Source organism: Diabrotica virgifera, chromosome 3, assembly GCF_917563875.1.
Source record: "Diabrotica virgifera virgifera chromosome 3, PGI_DIABVI_V3a".
Classification (NCBI taxonomy): Eukaryota; Metazoa; Arthropoda; class Insecta; order Coleoptera; family Chrysomelidae; genus Diabrotica; species Diabrotica virgifera.
This window is the reverse complement of record NC_065445.1, coordinates 192,723,590-192,739,559: the sequence shown is the minus strand read 5'-3', so window position 1 is coordinate 192,739,559 and position 15,970 is coordinate 192,723,590. Positions and strand designations below refer to the sequence as shown.

The following is a 15,970-nucleotide window of genomic DNA, read 5'->3' as shown; positions in this document are numbered from 1 at the left end:
AGGCTACGCCACTGTGTATAGGCGTGAAGAGATGTAACAATAGAACAAAGGCGTTTGCAGTGTATTGGCGTATCTGCGTATGAGATTTTTTTTCGGAGAATATGTAGATTATTTACCGTCTTTATTTTTTTTATAATTAAAAGGAACGGGCCCCTGGGCGCCCGCCCAAAGCGCCCAGTGGATAAACCGGCACTGCGGTCAACCAATCGAAAACTAGTTCTGTGATAGCCTTTTTTAGGGATTTTTAAATATATATCTTTTATAAAGGATTTTATTCGTTTTTTCATTTATTTTAGTATATCGTTGGCGTAATATGAAAAGTGCATATGTCCAAAATACCTGATTTTACAGTAGAGGCAAAAAACTAACTGTGAATAACTCCACTTTTGCACAACTAAATATAATATGAAAATTGGAAAAGTCCGATTTTGCAAAGAAAAAAGAATTTTTAAATGTATAAACATCTGAAAAGCACCGATACGTTTGAACGGTTTGAGCGCAAACAAGAGCGGACTTCTGTAGATTTCATATGATTTTCAACATTAATGGATTTATGCAGATTTCATTTTCAAAATTTTAGCAAAATCTAGTACTTAAACTACATTGTAAGAAGAACCCTACATAGCTTTTGGACAATGCTAACAGATACCATCAAAAGTCTAAAATTGAATATATTGGACTTGTGCATTTTTTATATATTAGGTCGACGATATTGATTTTAACATTAAATAGGTATACCTTATCAAAGTTTTATTCTAATTTTAGGAGCAGATGTCAATTGTAGTTCTCCAATAATTGGATCTCCACTTCATGTAGCTTGTGCCGATAATATACCGAACAGATTTGAAATCATGACTGTAAGTACCTGTACATTATTTTAACATTTTGCAAGTTTTTAACGTTACATGATTTCCTTTGGCTAAATATAATCAATGGCCTGATTTTTTGTGACTGGCTCAATTATGTTAAATTAAAAATCGTCAGTGCTCACTACATTGTATGTCCACAGTTTTCTTTTAGGTTCCCCTCTTACTTTAGTCCTATTATGTAATAATTTGCTTCCAACATAGTTCTTTACAACTTTAATTTTTGTTTGCCTCTTTAAAAAGCTCTTTGTAGTCACTTAAAATATGTTACTTCTTACTACAGTAAAACCTGTCAGTAACGGCCACTAAAAATGAAAAAGCTAATGGCCGATATAGAAAGGTGGCCGGTATTGCCAGTTTTTGTAGTCCAGATGTAATTGGTTTGGGGTATTTTTAAACTGGCCGTTAGTACAGGTGGCCGATTTGGCAGGTGGCCGGTAACACAGGTTTTACTGTATAATGTTTTTATTTTCTTCTTCGTGTCAATTTCGTTTATTTTGTACCAAGTTTAGTGCTTTCTAAACACCTGCTTTCTTTTGCTTCCGGGAATTTTCGTAATGACCTGGCAGCAAAATAGTATGTATAATAGCTTTAAATAGATATTTGTAATACTATTGTTGTCTAGTCCTACAAAAACTCAACACGTTTTTTAAGAGTTCTGCCAAAATTGGCTTCCTACTAAATGTATATTTTTAGGTTAAATTAAAAATTAACTTACAGGTGGTATTGCTTTAAATAGCTATACGAAATAAATGTAATACCAAATACTTACCATATCGGGATAGTATCATGAGGTTTTTTTTGTCTTCCCTCGTGATTTGCTATAGTCTCGTGTTAGATTATCTAACACGAGAATTTTACTGTCGTCATTGCATGTAGTTGTCGTTTTAAAGACAAATCACATGTTATGACTTTCCTGACGGATATTCTTAAGTTAAAGTTGATTTCATGTAATCGAATAAACTATATTTCAATAAAGTCGTCACAGGAACGGAACTGATAAATATTAGCAAAATCATTTTAAAATCATGTACTTTAAAATGTATATTATATGTCTGAATATTTATTGTCAATATGAATGAGTCAGATAAAATTAAATTATTAGAATAATGCCTTTAGCAAGCAACAAAAAACAGAATTTGTTTAATTTACTGTTTTATATTTTGATAACGAGAAAAGAGTAACAAATCAATTAAAAGTTCTGTCCGACAAAATACATGGGACGTTTTCGTAGTCTGACTTTCGAAACCTGTAACCTGTTCCACAATTAAAACTTCCCCTGTTCCAGTGTTCCCATACATCAGAGTTTGTCCGACTAGACACCGTTCAGCTATTAACAAATGTTCGGCTTGCTGTTAATTAATTTTTTTTTGTACGCGGGATCCAGGCCTATTAGTTCAAAATATAATTATGTATTTTTTATTACAATCAATTGTGGCTTGTGGGATTTAATCGATTATATTTTACATAATTGTAATTGTTTTAGATGCTCTTAGAAGCTGGAGCTGATCCAAATCTTAAAGTATATAGTGACGAGTTTGACAGAAATTCGCAGCTGAGGCCTGTGTTAGTGGAATATCTGGCTAGCAATGAACGACCAAGTGTGGAAGTAGTTCATCTTTTACTTCGATATGGAGCTAGGGTCAGTATATAGTTATATATTTCAAAAAATTAGGTAAATGTACTAAAAGTTACTATAAAGTAGTAATGAAAAATTTTCGGTAATAATTTAGAAGAGAACAAACGAACGATATGCAAAATTAAGTCATATTACTCGCCGTTAAATTTTTGACAGACGATATAAATATTTTGAATATAAAAAATGAATATATTTTACAAAATAAAAATAATTTGTACCTACTTAATTATATCATCTTAATTATAATTATATCATCCGCCAGTCACCTTCTGCCTCTTCGGATTATCCATTTTCTTAATTTTCTTCAAGTATTTCTTCTGTACCTTTAATCTCATCTCATCATTATAAATTGAGTAGTTAGTGCACAAATGATTGCTCTAAAAGTTTCATGTTGTTCGCTATAAAAGTCCCTTCGCCAGCTCCATCTTTCGACCATTTTGGTTTCGTTTAGAAGTATGTATATCACCACAGGTACTTAAACTTCTCTCTGTAGCATGTCTAATGTATCCACAGTTACTCTATCCAACACAGATCCAAAATAGGTACATATATCCCGTTCCAAAAAATATGACTTCCAATTTTTCTCTCTATTCAATTTCGTTGAAGAAAAGAAACAACATAATACCACAATAAATAAAATTACTCTGCTCAACATAGATCCAAATTATATCTCGTTCCAAAAAATATCACTTACAATTTTTCTATCGATTCAATTTTCTTGAAGAAAGGAAATAACATAATACCACAAGCGATCCAGAAATGGGCACAAGAAGAGATTTGAAGATGACAAAACTAAAATTTAAATAAAATTCAAAGCAGCCAATAGATTTACTCTGTCCAAAACCAAACCAAAAAATACACAGGAAGATTAAAGGACTGCATCTATAAAATACTTTGTGAATGCAACAGTGTTTATGTGTGAGAAACTGGCAGATCACTAAGTGTCAGGATAAACAAACACGAATCACAATAATAATACATCAAAAACAGAGATTTCGTAGATCCCAGATATGTAAATATGCCACATGACAATGGGTGCATAGTACAATGTCATGTTAATAGTCTCATGCCCTTTCCTTCAGAATTATCTGCTGAAGAAGAACACGATATTACCGACTATCTGAATGTACCTTTCCAAATGGATTTGCCTCATTACAAGTTCACTATTAGAGAAGTCAAACAAACAATTATGGAAGAAATTAACAAAAAAAAGCTCCTGGTTTCGATTTGGTATCTGGAAAAATTCTTCAAGAACTTATAATAAACTTTTGCCGAAAAGTGCTATAGACTTATTATTTACATATTTAATTCTATACTACGACTAAATTATTTCCCTAGCATCTGGAAAGTTGTCCAGATCGTTATGATACCCAAGCCCGGGAAGAAAACAGAAGAGTTGTCTTCCTACAGACCAATAAGTCTACTGCAAATTCTTTCCAAGGTTTTTGAGAAGCTATATTATGTTCAAAGGCTAAAAACTATAATAGACGAAAAGAAGTTAATTCCAGATCACCAATTCGGATTCTGCAATAAACACGGGAAAATTTGACAAGTTCATAGAGTGGTAAATCAAATCAAGGACCTGAGTAGTAAAAGATATTGTTCAGCAGCTTTCCTCGATATATCTCAGGCTTTCGACAAGGTATGGCATGAAGGATTGCAAGTTAAACTAAAGAAGCTACTGCCCCATCCCCACTTTCAACTTCTAAAATCATACCTGACAGATAGGCACTTCCAAATAAAACATGGAAGTGAATATACAGAGTTGCATCCAATAAATTCAGGAGTTCCACAAGGTAGCATACTTGGACCGATCCTGTACTTATTGTATACTGCAGACGTTCCATCAACACGACTTACCACTGTTGCGACATTTGCCGATGATACAGCCAATTTGGCGTCCCACACTGACCCAACATCAGCCTCTAAGAACCTGCAAACTAGTCTAAAGAAGGTCCAAAACTGGCTAAAAAGATGGCGTATTAAAGCAAATGGAGTGAAATCAACACGTGACGTTTACCCTCCGCAGAGAAACGTGCCCACCTGTTCAATTTATTAATGGTCAACTTCCATAATCTGATAGCGCGAAATACCTCGGAATGCACCTGGATCGACGACTGAATTGGACAAAACAAATATTCACTAAGCGCAAGCAACTTGGCCTCAAATTAATAAACATGTATTATTATACATTATTATACATTATATAAATATTATTATACAAAACAATATTAAAACCAGTGTGGACCTACGACATCCAGCTGTGGGGAACTGCTAGCAACTTTAACATATCAATCTTGCATAGTTTCCAAAATAAAGTACTACGAACTATTGTTGATGCTTCCTACTACGTCAGTAACGAAATCATTCAGCATAATATCCCTTTAGAATCCATCAAAGATGCCATAATATGGCACGATATATTATATTGTTTTAATGTCAACTAAAATCCATCCGCTTAGATTGACATGAAATTTGGCATACGCATAGCTAACAAGTCAAAGAAAAAAAGTGATATTGTGCTGATGCGTGCTTTTGACTTGGGGGTGATTTTCACCCCCTTTTGGGGGTGAAAAAATATATGTCCAAAATAAGTCCGGAAATGTATAAACTAATTATAAGTAACTTTTGTTCTATAGATTTTTTTCACAAAGTCAATACTTTTCGAGTTATTTACCAGTGAACATGTTTATTTTTCAACAAAATAACCACGTTTTTAGACGGCTTTCGCAAATAATTCAAAAAGTAACTATTTTATCGAAAAAAATGTTCTTGGCAAAAATATAGCCCGTAAAAAAAGTAAAAAAATGGTGTATGCACGAGGTCTCTATACCTATCAGAACCAAAGTTCTAGCTAATGAAAAATAGGTTCATGTTCGTGAAATTTAAAATTTAGTATTTCAACGTGAACTATCCAAAAAATGAAGCATAAAGTGTTTAAAAGAAAGCTTTATTTCTGTGTTTATAAAAAAAGTTTCTAGCATCAAATGTAAGCAATTTACGCTTAAAATAAAGTTGGTCCTTTTGTTTTGACAAAATAAAATCGGAAAAATAACCTCCTAATTAGCAACTTAAACTAAATCAATCGTTACCGCTTTACAAGTTACTTTACTTATGTTGTGTTTATATGCTATCTAAGTTTCATCGATTCAAAATGCTTATTTTTGAAAGCAATTGGTTTTAAAATAAAATTTTTAAAATTTTTAATTTTGAAAAAATGCCTTTTTTTAAAATAACTTAAAACATTTTAGAGATAACAAAATCTCAAACAATAAAAAAAGTCGGCTTTGCTTTTTTAAATACTTTGTATTTTCTTGTATTTCTGTAAGGTAAAACTTGGTTAAGATTTGGGGTTTCTAAATTTGCATACACTCGTGATTGGTGAATCGTTCAAGCTTTTTAACTACAGCCCTTTCAAAATAAGTACTTTGAACCGATGAAACTTACAGATCATATAAACAATACATACACGAGTAAAAAAACTTGTGAAGTGGTAACGATTAGGGGGTGATTTTCCAGATTTTTTTACCAAAAAAGGGACTAACTTTATTTTGAGCGTGACTTGTTTACTTTTGATGCTATAATTTGGTACACGACAATTAGACCGAAATCATTAGACCGAAAGCAGTAGACCGAACTCATTAGACCGAAAAGCACTTTACCGAATCCTCACTAGACCGAACAGCATTAGACCGAAATGGTACATAAATTAAAAAAGATTGCAGTAAATTATGCTAAGATTTTGTATAGGTATCTGCCTTTTTGTTTATTGTATTTTTTTTGTATTATTTTATATATAGACTGTGTAAATTGTTACTCTGTACAGTTTGATATGAAATAATTTTCATCCGTTAAACAAATAAGTGAAGATAAAATTAAATTAGGGTAGAGTGACGTTAACACCATTTTAACTGTTTATAATATCCATCCAAATAACATTTAGTTGTAATTACATTAGTCTTATCTCTTTTACTGCGGCAAGTAAAAAGAACTGCTTTTCGGTCTTCTGCTGTTCGGTCTAGTGAGGTTTCGGTAAAGTGCTTTTCGGTCTAATGAGTTCGGTCTACTGCTTTCGGTCTAATGATTTCGGTCTCTTTACAGTAAACCTATAATTTTTGTATAAAACAAAAATAAAGCTGTTTTAAATACTTAAATACTTAAAAAAGTTAAAATGCGTTTTCCGAAAAAATGCTTCATTTTTTGATTATTTCACGGTAAAATATTCTATTTGGAATTTGACGAATATGAACCTATTTTCATTAGCTAGTAACTCTGTTTCTGCTACGTACAGAGACCAAATATATATATACACTATCTTTTTCACTTTCTTGCGCGCTATATTTTTGCTAAAAATGTTTTTTTCGACAAAATACTGACTTTTTAAGTTATTTGCGAAAAACCGTCGTTATTTTGTTGAAAAATACATAATGTTCACTCGCAAATAACTCTAAAAGTATTGACTTGGTGAAAAAACTCTATAGACCAGAAGTTGCTTAGAATTAGTCAGTTTATCCATTTCCGGACTTATTTTGGACATATATTTTTCACCCCGGAGATGGGGTGAAATTCACCACCAGGACAAAAGCACACATCGGCATCATATCACTTTTTTTTACTTTGACTCACCTTATAAATAAAGAAATCGTAATTGTAAATCATTTGTATTCCAAAATTAATGCATTTTGACTAAATGCCAAAGTAATGAGCCCTTAGGTGAAACAAAGTAGTCTGCAAAATAGTCTTTTACTTCCATACCTCCACTTTCGGACCGCAAAACAATGCGAGATATGTCATTTAAAGGGCTCTCTTAGCATTAATCTTCAATTCGTATTTTCATTAATTCGCGACAAAATTTTACAATAATTTCAACTGCTAATTTTGTGTCCTCGTCTATTGACCGGTGGAAAATGCGCCATTTATTTGCACATCAAAAAGTGGTATTAATGTAGTCTACAGGAAAACTGATATAATTCAGCGATTTATAAATCGCAGAGGCACCCTCTAGATTTTCTGCGACATCGATTTTTTTGTCTCCACGACTAAAAATCGCAAGTGGAAAGTTAGCCTACGTTTCTAAAAGCATACATATTATTTTTTACTTTTAATGACATCAAACGTTACAATTATATCGTAACGTCACCTACAAACGTCTATTACAAGTAATATACAATTTTATACATTTTCTTTCACATATACCTATATGTACTATGTATTATCTTCATAGGACTTGTAGTAGTTGTTTGGGTGATAAATCAAACTTTTAAGTACATATGTTCTCATTAGTTTTGTAAGAAATCATACTCTATTTCCTACTAATGATTTTTTTTACAGGTCGTAATGAAAACACAGTTCAGAGATCCAGATGGAATGCTCAATAGTTTGCAAAACGTGATCTCCAGTAACTGCCCCTCCATATTCTTCCTTCTACTCGAATCTTCTGAATCCTTCGATCCATGTATGATAAGACGCAACACGGTACTATCACCAGACCAGAAATCTGCTCTTCTGGAACTGTCAAAATATCCCTTATCCTTAAAACGCCAGGTTAGACTATACTTACGAAAAATGTTAGGTCCTAAACTTTTACATAGCGCACAAGATTTTGAATTGCCTGGTTCCTTGGTTAGGTATTTGCTCTTTGATTACAGTTGAAATAATTTCTGTAGTATTATAGAGCAAAATAAGATATATTTTGTTGTTTACAGTGACATTTGTCCACTGTTAACAAGATTTTTAAATATCCTTTTAATGTTTTAAATAGCAACAATGGTTACAATAAATATGACTGTTATTAAGGTTTCTCTAAAAGTTATAGTTTTAAATTTTGAAATCAAGTCAGTACAGAAAATTAACTCTAAAAATATTTGTTTACAGTAAACTCATGGTATGTGTTTTCATTCGAAATTCTAAAACGCAAAACATTTAGTGGTTATAGCAACTATACAAAAGTTTTATGATATACAGGGACGCATTAGAGTTAGTGCGTTGTAAACCAAATCAAATCTTTAAAAAGATTAAATCTTTTGGATCGTTATAAGTAAAAGAAAAAGAATGAAGACTGGCAGCATTAAAAAGAATACATAGAAATTCGTGACAATAATTATGATGATTATTGTTCCTGTCTGATCCCTTAAAAATATAGTCATAATGAGTTTTTGAGGCTAATTTTTTAATTATTGTAACCATTAGTTTCTTTTTAATTTTCTACTGTTGACTACCCAAGTAACGTGTAGTTCATTTGATTACTTACTTTATATCAACTAATATTAATAGTATTCAATGGTTTGTTGTTAATCCTTTTAAGATAATATAACAAATTAACCAATATAACCTTTATAATTATACACTTTCATTATATGTAATTATAATTTTTTAACATATTATATTAATCAAGTAATAGACATATCTGTGTTATTTTTATCTATACTTACATATATCTTTAACACAATATTTAATCATATGTACTGATAAATTGCGGAATAACGACATACTAAGAGCTTGCATAGTTTTGTTTCTATATTAATAAATTTCTACATTTTAGCTTATTTAACCTCTACAGCTGTTAACATCAAAATACGATAATATACATATCTTTTCATGTCATAAAGCATTAACAAACCTATTTTTCTTTACAAACTATCTCCATGTATTTTGAATGCTAATAGATATTCGGCTGAATCTATGATTTATATTTTATAAACCTATAGTCCAGGCTGTATGCTGGCCCCCGTTAGGTAAATTATTCCGATTCGTTTTTTTTTGCACAAACTTACTCAAAAAGAGGTCCTTATCACAAATCCAAAGGGTTCCTGTCAAATCACTTTTTTTACTTCGGACAAATTTTTTAGATTCATTGGGTCATTCTGAGTAAACAAGGTCTCTTGTGATTTTTCTCTAAAATTAACTGTTGTCAATTATATACGATTTAAAATTTGAAAAACGTGAAAATGGTTCTTTTCGTGGCTTAATAACCCAGTTAAAAATTATTATTATGAAAGTGAGACAGTGGCCAAATCTAAGTTTAAATCCCCCCCCTTTTATTATTATTTTATTCATCATCATCATCATCATCAGCCTCTCTCAATCCACTGCTGGACATAGGCCTCCCCTGTTTGTCTCCAAAGTGTTCTATCTTGTGCTTTGTGTATCCAGTTTTTTGTTGTTTTTCGTAAATCGTCTTGCCATCGTATTGGTGGTCTTCCTCTGCTACGTTTATCGGCCTTTCTCTATTCAACTAGTTTGCGAGTCCATCTTCCGTCCTTCATTCTGGCAACGTGTCCAGCCCATTTCCATTTTAAATTACAGCTTCTTTCAATGACGTCTATGACTTTGGTCTTAGCTCGTAGATCTTCGTTTCTAATCCTGTCTCGCAGAGTGGCCCCTATCATTGATCGCTCCATTCTTCTCTGCGCTACTCTCAGTTTTTGTGCGTTTTTCTTCGTGAGCGATAATGTTTCTGCACCATAAGTCATCACCGGTAGCACGCATTGGTCAAAAACTTTTTTCTTCATGTTAGTTGGAATGTCACTCTTAAAAATGTCTCTAAGAGCTGCGTATGCTGCCCATCCTTGTATTATTCTTCTGGATACTTCTGTTGTTTGATTGTCCTTACCTATCTTAATTTCGTGACCCAGATATATGTATTTGTCTACGAGTTCTATTTGTTCATTTTGTTCGTCATATATTTTGTTTTTGTTATATTAATTTTTAAGCCTATTTTATGACATGCCGTACCAAGTTCTTCCAACATTTTCTTTATTTGTCCCAAATCGTCTGCAATCAGGACTATATCGTCTGCGTAGCTTAGGTGGTGTAGCATCTCTCCGTCCACATTTATTCCTTTATCACCCCATTCGAGGGTTTTGATCGCTTTTTCTAGAGCCGATATGAAAAGTTTAGGTGACAACGTATCCCCTTGACGGATACCTCTTTGGATTTTTATTTGTTTGCTGTTAACGTGTAGTTGTATCGAGCTTGTCGCATTTTTATATATATTACATATTAGCCTCGAATATCGGCTATCAATAACGGCTCTCGTTTAGTGCTTTTATAACACTGTCGAGTTCTACTAGGTCGAATGCTTTGTGAAAATCTACGAATGCTAAAACTAAGGGCTTGTTATATTCTATGGATTTTTCGATGAGTTGTTTTATTGTTTGGAGGTGATCGTTGGTTCCAAAGTTTGCTCTGAATCCAGCTTGTTCTCTACTTTGATACAGGTGATTACTTCGTGGTGATTACTCTCGTGAAAAGTTTATAAAGATGGTTTAACAGACTGATTGGTCGGTAATTTTCCAGATCAATTTTTTCTCCTTTTTTGTGCAGAAGAATTGTTTTGGCTCTATTCCATTCAGATGGTATAGATTTCTTTGTCAAACATAGATTAAAGAGATCTTTTATTTTTCTCATTAGAGGTTCACCGCCATTCTTAACAGCCTCGGTCACTATTCCATCATCTCCTGGTGATTTATTGGATTTAATTTTATTCATCGCTTGTCTAATTTCACTGAGAGTTATTTCTGGCGTGAGTTCAGAGCCTTGATTTAATATTGTTTTGCTTATTGCATCTTTTAGCTGTGTTTGGTTCATCCGTCTGCTTTTATAAAGTTCTCCATAGAAGTCTTCTACTATTGTTAAAAGCTTTTCTCTATTTGTTGTTATTTCGCCCTTTTTGTTTTTTAATTTAATGATCTGACTTTTTCCATTATTTAGTTTTTTTCGCAGACTTTTTAGGCCTTTATTATTTTCTATGGCTTGTTCGATTTTAAGTGTATTAAACTTTCTTAAGTCTTTTCTTATTGCTTTCTTGACTTCTCTGTTTATCTCTCTCTTTTGCTCTCCATTTGGATCATTTCTTTCTGTAATAAGATTTCTTTGTTTCATTAAATTCCTGGTGTCAGTACTAAGTTTTTCTTCATTCTTACTTCTTGGACAGTGTTTTCTCATGCTTTCTCCAATGGCTTGCGTAATATGTTGGTTTAGTACATCTATGTTTTCGTTGAGAGTTATGTCTGTTATTATTATTTTATTACTAAGCTGTTATTTTTAATTATCAACAATGACCGCTAAGCGCGTATTTAGGCGGCCGTCAACGTGAGTGCGAGTGAGATGCACCATTGAACGGCCGGAATGGTGCATTTCTTTCCGACCTCTCAGATGTACTTGATAGTGAGTGACCGTCTTTAGACTTTCTGTTATACACCTAGAAACTAGTATAAATAGTGTATCTTTTTTAAGTAGCGAAATCATGTGACAGGTTATATATTAGTGCACTCTACCTAAAATGTGGCATCTGGCATCTGAATATTATATTTGTTGGTCACAGTGTTGCCGTACTTTTTTTGTTTATTTCTTGTATAATTTTAATCAATGTTAAAAATATACCTACAAGAACAAAGAATTACTTTATTGATGTTTCAAACCTATTTTTAATTTATTATAATCATTTATCTGTGTGATTTATCTATTTATCTACTTTTTTATAACAATTTACAGTTTATCTTCATTTATCTTTTTGAAGATATTCTTCTTTAGCGGCGAATCGATTGAGGGTAAAATTTGATTGATCCGCGCGCATGCGCACACCGACAGTATGGTATTAGTTGTTATACGGGCTCTGATTGGGTGTTGAAATTTTGAAATGATCTGTCAATAATTGTTCAATATGGAGGTTATCGGTAAACAAAAATATTGTATAATATTAGTTTTTATTGATGTGTGGACAGAAATAAAATCAAATTTATAATTATAGTGACTTTTTAAATAGTTTTGAAAAGCCGCAGGTACGTAATTCTAAATGTTTCAGTTGGAAATACCTAATAGTTTCAATACCTATCTATTTGGAAAATGTAAACAAAATAATGTAGTTACCTATTAGTAGGCAATGCTTTAATTTACATAATCTGATTACGAACAAACTTTCTACAAATCTTTATCTCATATATCGTTTTCTTACTCTATGTTTTGTTGTATTTTATTTCGACAAAAATCAAACTAATAATTTTATTAAATTCATATAAATTTATGGTGTAAACGTTTAGTTTGTGTATATTCCCACATGACGTATACGAGAGTTTGGTGCAGTTTGAAATGGCGTCAACTTTCGTACGGCGCGGTAGACGTGAAGTGGGTTCAAGTCCCAAGCAAGTTATTATTTTTTTATTTTTTTATAGATTTTATGATTGTAAGTATATTATTATATAATTTTTGAAGATATTCTTCTTTTTTGAAAGTGGTAGATAAGAAAGTTAGTTTGATTTGTAAATAAAATAAGTACAAATAACCTTTTAAGTATATTTACTTCGTTTAAATTACCTATTATATAATAGAATATCTTCTTACGTGCGTACAAAGTACACACACATTCTTTTTTTATTTATCAGTTGATCTACTTTTTTCTTACAATTTTAATCAACTTTGATTTGAAATGCCTCTTTTGAGCTTTTTGTATTAAAACACTTTACTTTATTGGTGTCAAAACTATTTTTTAATTTATTATAATCATTCATATGTTTGATTTATGTATTCATCTACTTTTTTATAATTAAAATGCATCTTTTAAGCTTTTTGTATTAAAAACAACATAAAACATTTGACTTTATTTTTTAAATGTAACTTCATGTAATGTGATGTATGAAAAAATTGGCTATTGGGTGCACTAATATACAAGCTGTCCAAATCATGGACATCAAGCTTTAAATTTATTTCTACTCGGAATATATCATTATTCGTACTCATATCATTTTATCGTACTCTATTTCAACAAGGAGGTAGTTTGTACTACATGTTTATATTTCCTAATACATAAAGTTGGTTGTGTTAAATAATTATTAATACCTACTTGTTTTGCGGTAAAGAATAATAATCTTCTGAAGCTGTTTTCTTGGGACAGCTTAATACAATTTACTTTTTTATTGGAAATAAGCCACAATTTTACTTTGAAACATGTTTATTTTGATGTTTCCATTTCCAATTCTGACATCGTTCTCAAAACATAATCTTTAATTCTCTGGTTTTAAAAAATTGTGGCTTATTGCCATTAAGAATAGTAAAAGAGTAATAAAGTGTAATGAGAATTTATTTTCACTGGAAGATTATTTACAATTTTTTCACAGCATAATATCAATCAAAATAGAAATAAATTAATTTCTAGTTCAGATATCTATTATAGAAGTATTATAATTATATTAGATAAAAAATTTCATGAAAACAGTGTTTATACATAATGTCGAACATATAAAAGACCTGTAAGTTATAGATTTAGGTACTTGCTAGAACATAAGCATCTGGGACATATATTTCGAGATCTTTGACAATAAATAAGTTTAAATAATACATGATAATACTAAATAATAATAGTTTAAAATCTAAATAAACACCACCATAACATTCTATTAGTAAAAGATTGTAAATAAATAAAGAACCAGTAGAAAATGAAAATAATAGCTTCTTACTTTTTTACGCTAATGTGCTTAATAATAGTTTGTGAATTGCTTGTAAAATAACAGTGGCCAATTGTACACGTTGTAATGCATAAAGTTAACGCAGATGATGACTTCTTTGAAAACATTATTTTGTATATGAAATACTAAAGGGTTTACTACATTTTCACCGAATCAAGTTGCACATTAGAGTATTTTTTCAGTTTCATATCGATTTATTGGTTTGAGATAGTTTGTTTAAAAATGGTTTTTACGGAATTTTTTAGTTCTGCTTTCTATTTCTTTTTTAATATATCCCTTCCAAGTAGCTTGCGATTATCTTGGAACTAAACTGTATTTTCTTATGGATCTTTCACAGATACAGTACAGACTATTTAGACCGGGCTGTATCGTCGCCCCCGCTAGCGAAATTATTCCGATTCGATTTTTTTGCACAAACTTACTTAAAAAGAAGTCCTTATAACATATCCACGGGGGCTGGGCGGTGCCGTGGCCGAAAAATTGTTTAAACAATTTTTTTAAACATTCACAGAAATAATTTTTTCATTTCAACAATATTTTTTTAAATAATTTGGGTCTGTCTGAGCAAAAAAGGTCTCCTGTCATTTTTCTCTTAAAATGATTGTTGTCGAGGTATATAATATTAAAAATTTGCAAAATGCGAAAATGGCCATTTTCAAGGTTTAATATCTCGATTAAAATTTATTACTATGAAATTCAAAAAGTGAACAAATCAAGCTTCAAACCCCTTCTTCAAGATCCTGAAGAGATTTTTGTCATTATTTTATTACAAAGCTGCTATTTTGAATTATTAACAATTAGCGCTATAGTCCCACTGTATCGTCGCCCCCGTTAGTGAAATTATTCCGATTCGATTTTTTTGCACAAACTTACTCAAAAAGAGGTCCTTCTAACACATCCACAGGGTGCCGGGCGGTGCCGTGGTCGAAAAATTGTTTAAAAATTTTTTAAACAAATTCACAAAAATAATTTTTTCATTGCGAACGATTTTTTTTAGATAATTTGGTTTATTCTGAGCAAGAAAGGTCTCTTGTGATTTTTCTCTAAAATTGATTGTTGTCGAGTTATATTATGGCCATTTTCGCATTTTTTAAATTTTAAATCGTGTATATCTCGACAACAATCAATTTTAGAGAAAAATTACAAGAGACCTTTTTTGCTCAGAATATCCCAAATTATCTAAAAAAATTTGATCGAAGTGAAAAAATAATTTTTGTGAATTAGTTTAAAAAAATTGTTTGAACAATTTTCCGACCACGCCACCGCCCGGCACCCTGTTATAAGGACCTCTTTTTGAGTAAGTTGCCAAAGTGACCAAACCGTTGCGGATATGTGTGGCCCAACCTTTATCCGTTCTTATAAGGTGACCTGCCCAGCGCCATCTTTGTATATTTGCAGGGGGTTTTAATATTGATACAACTAGTGGTTGAACCTTATTTTCCACATACCATTGTCGTAGATGCGTCCCAATATTTTTCGGGTTGTCTTTCTTATTTAAGTTTATTAGTTGTATTTAAAAACCAAAAATGGAAATATTTTATTTTTTTTTATTATTATTAATTCGCATACTTTACTCTTAAAACCTAATCAGCCAGCAACAACTTCATTATTTGTAATATTACCACTACACATTAGACCTTTTTACTTTTCTACTATTGTAGCTAGTGGTACCTACTTCATTTGTTAAATATTATATGTTATTTTTCCATTTTCTACAATTTTAAAGGCAATTATCTCGTAAATTCAATGCAAAAATTCAGTGCAACATATATTTACCTTTACTGATGGTTTAATCCTAACCTTATAATTCCATAGATAACAATAACAAAAAGAATTTGTTTGAATTTTATTCAAGATCCGTGAAACCACTCATGTAATGAGAGTCTGTGTAATGTTGAATAAACAATGTACTGTTAACTTTACAAAGAATATTTACATCAAGTGTTTTGGCACCTCATGTGTCATATATATTATATTAAATATATTTCGTGATAGTTATGCAA

General features: G+C 31.5%; 1 protein-coding gene across 3 annotated transcripts in view; it reads left to right on the top strand.

Annotated features, from left to right (window-relative positions):
- Positions 1 to 15,766, top strand: part of LOC114330331 (serine/threonine-protein phosphatase 6 regulatory ankyrin repeat subunit C-like) — a 67,889-nt gene extending 52,123 nt beyond the window's left edge. For all 3 annotated transcript variants that reach the window (XM_028279653.2, XM_028279654.2, XM_028279652.2), the window contains exons 7-9: positions 766 to 857; positions 2,353 to 2,508; positions 7,837 to 15,766. In XM_028279653.2, coding sequence (XP_028135454.1) covers positions 766 to 857; positions 2,353 to 2,508; positions 7,837 to 8,157 — 569 coding nt within the window. In that variant the 3' untranslated portion in view covers positions 8,158 to 15,766. The remainder of the gene's footprint in view (positions 1 to 765; positions 858 to 2,352; positions 2,509 to 7,836) is intronic.
- Positions 15,767 to 15,970: the final 204 nt, after the last annotated feature.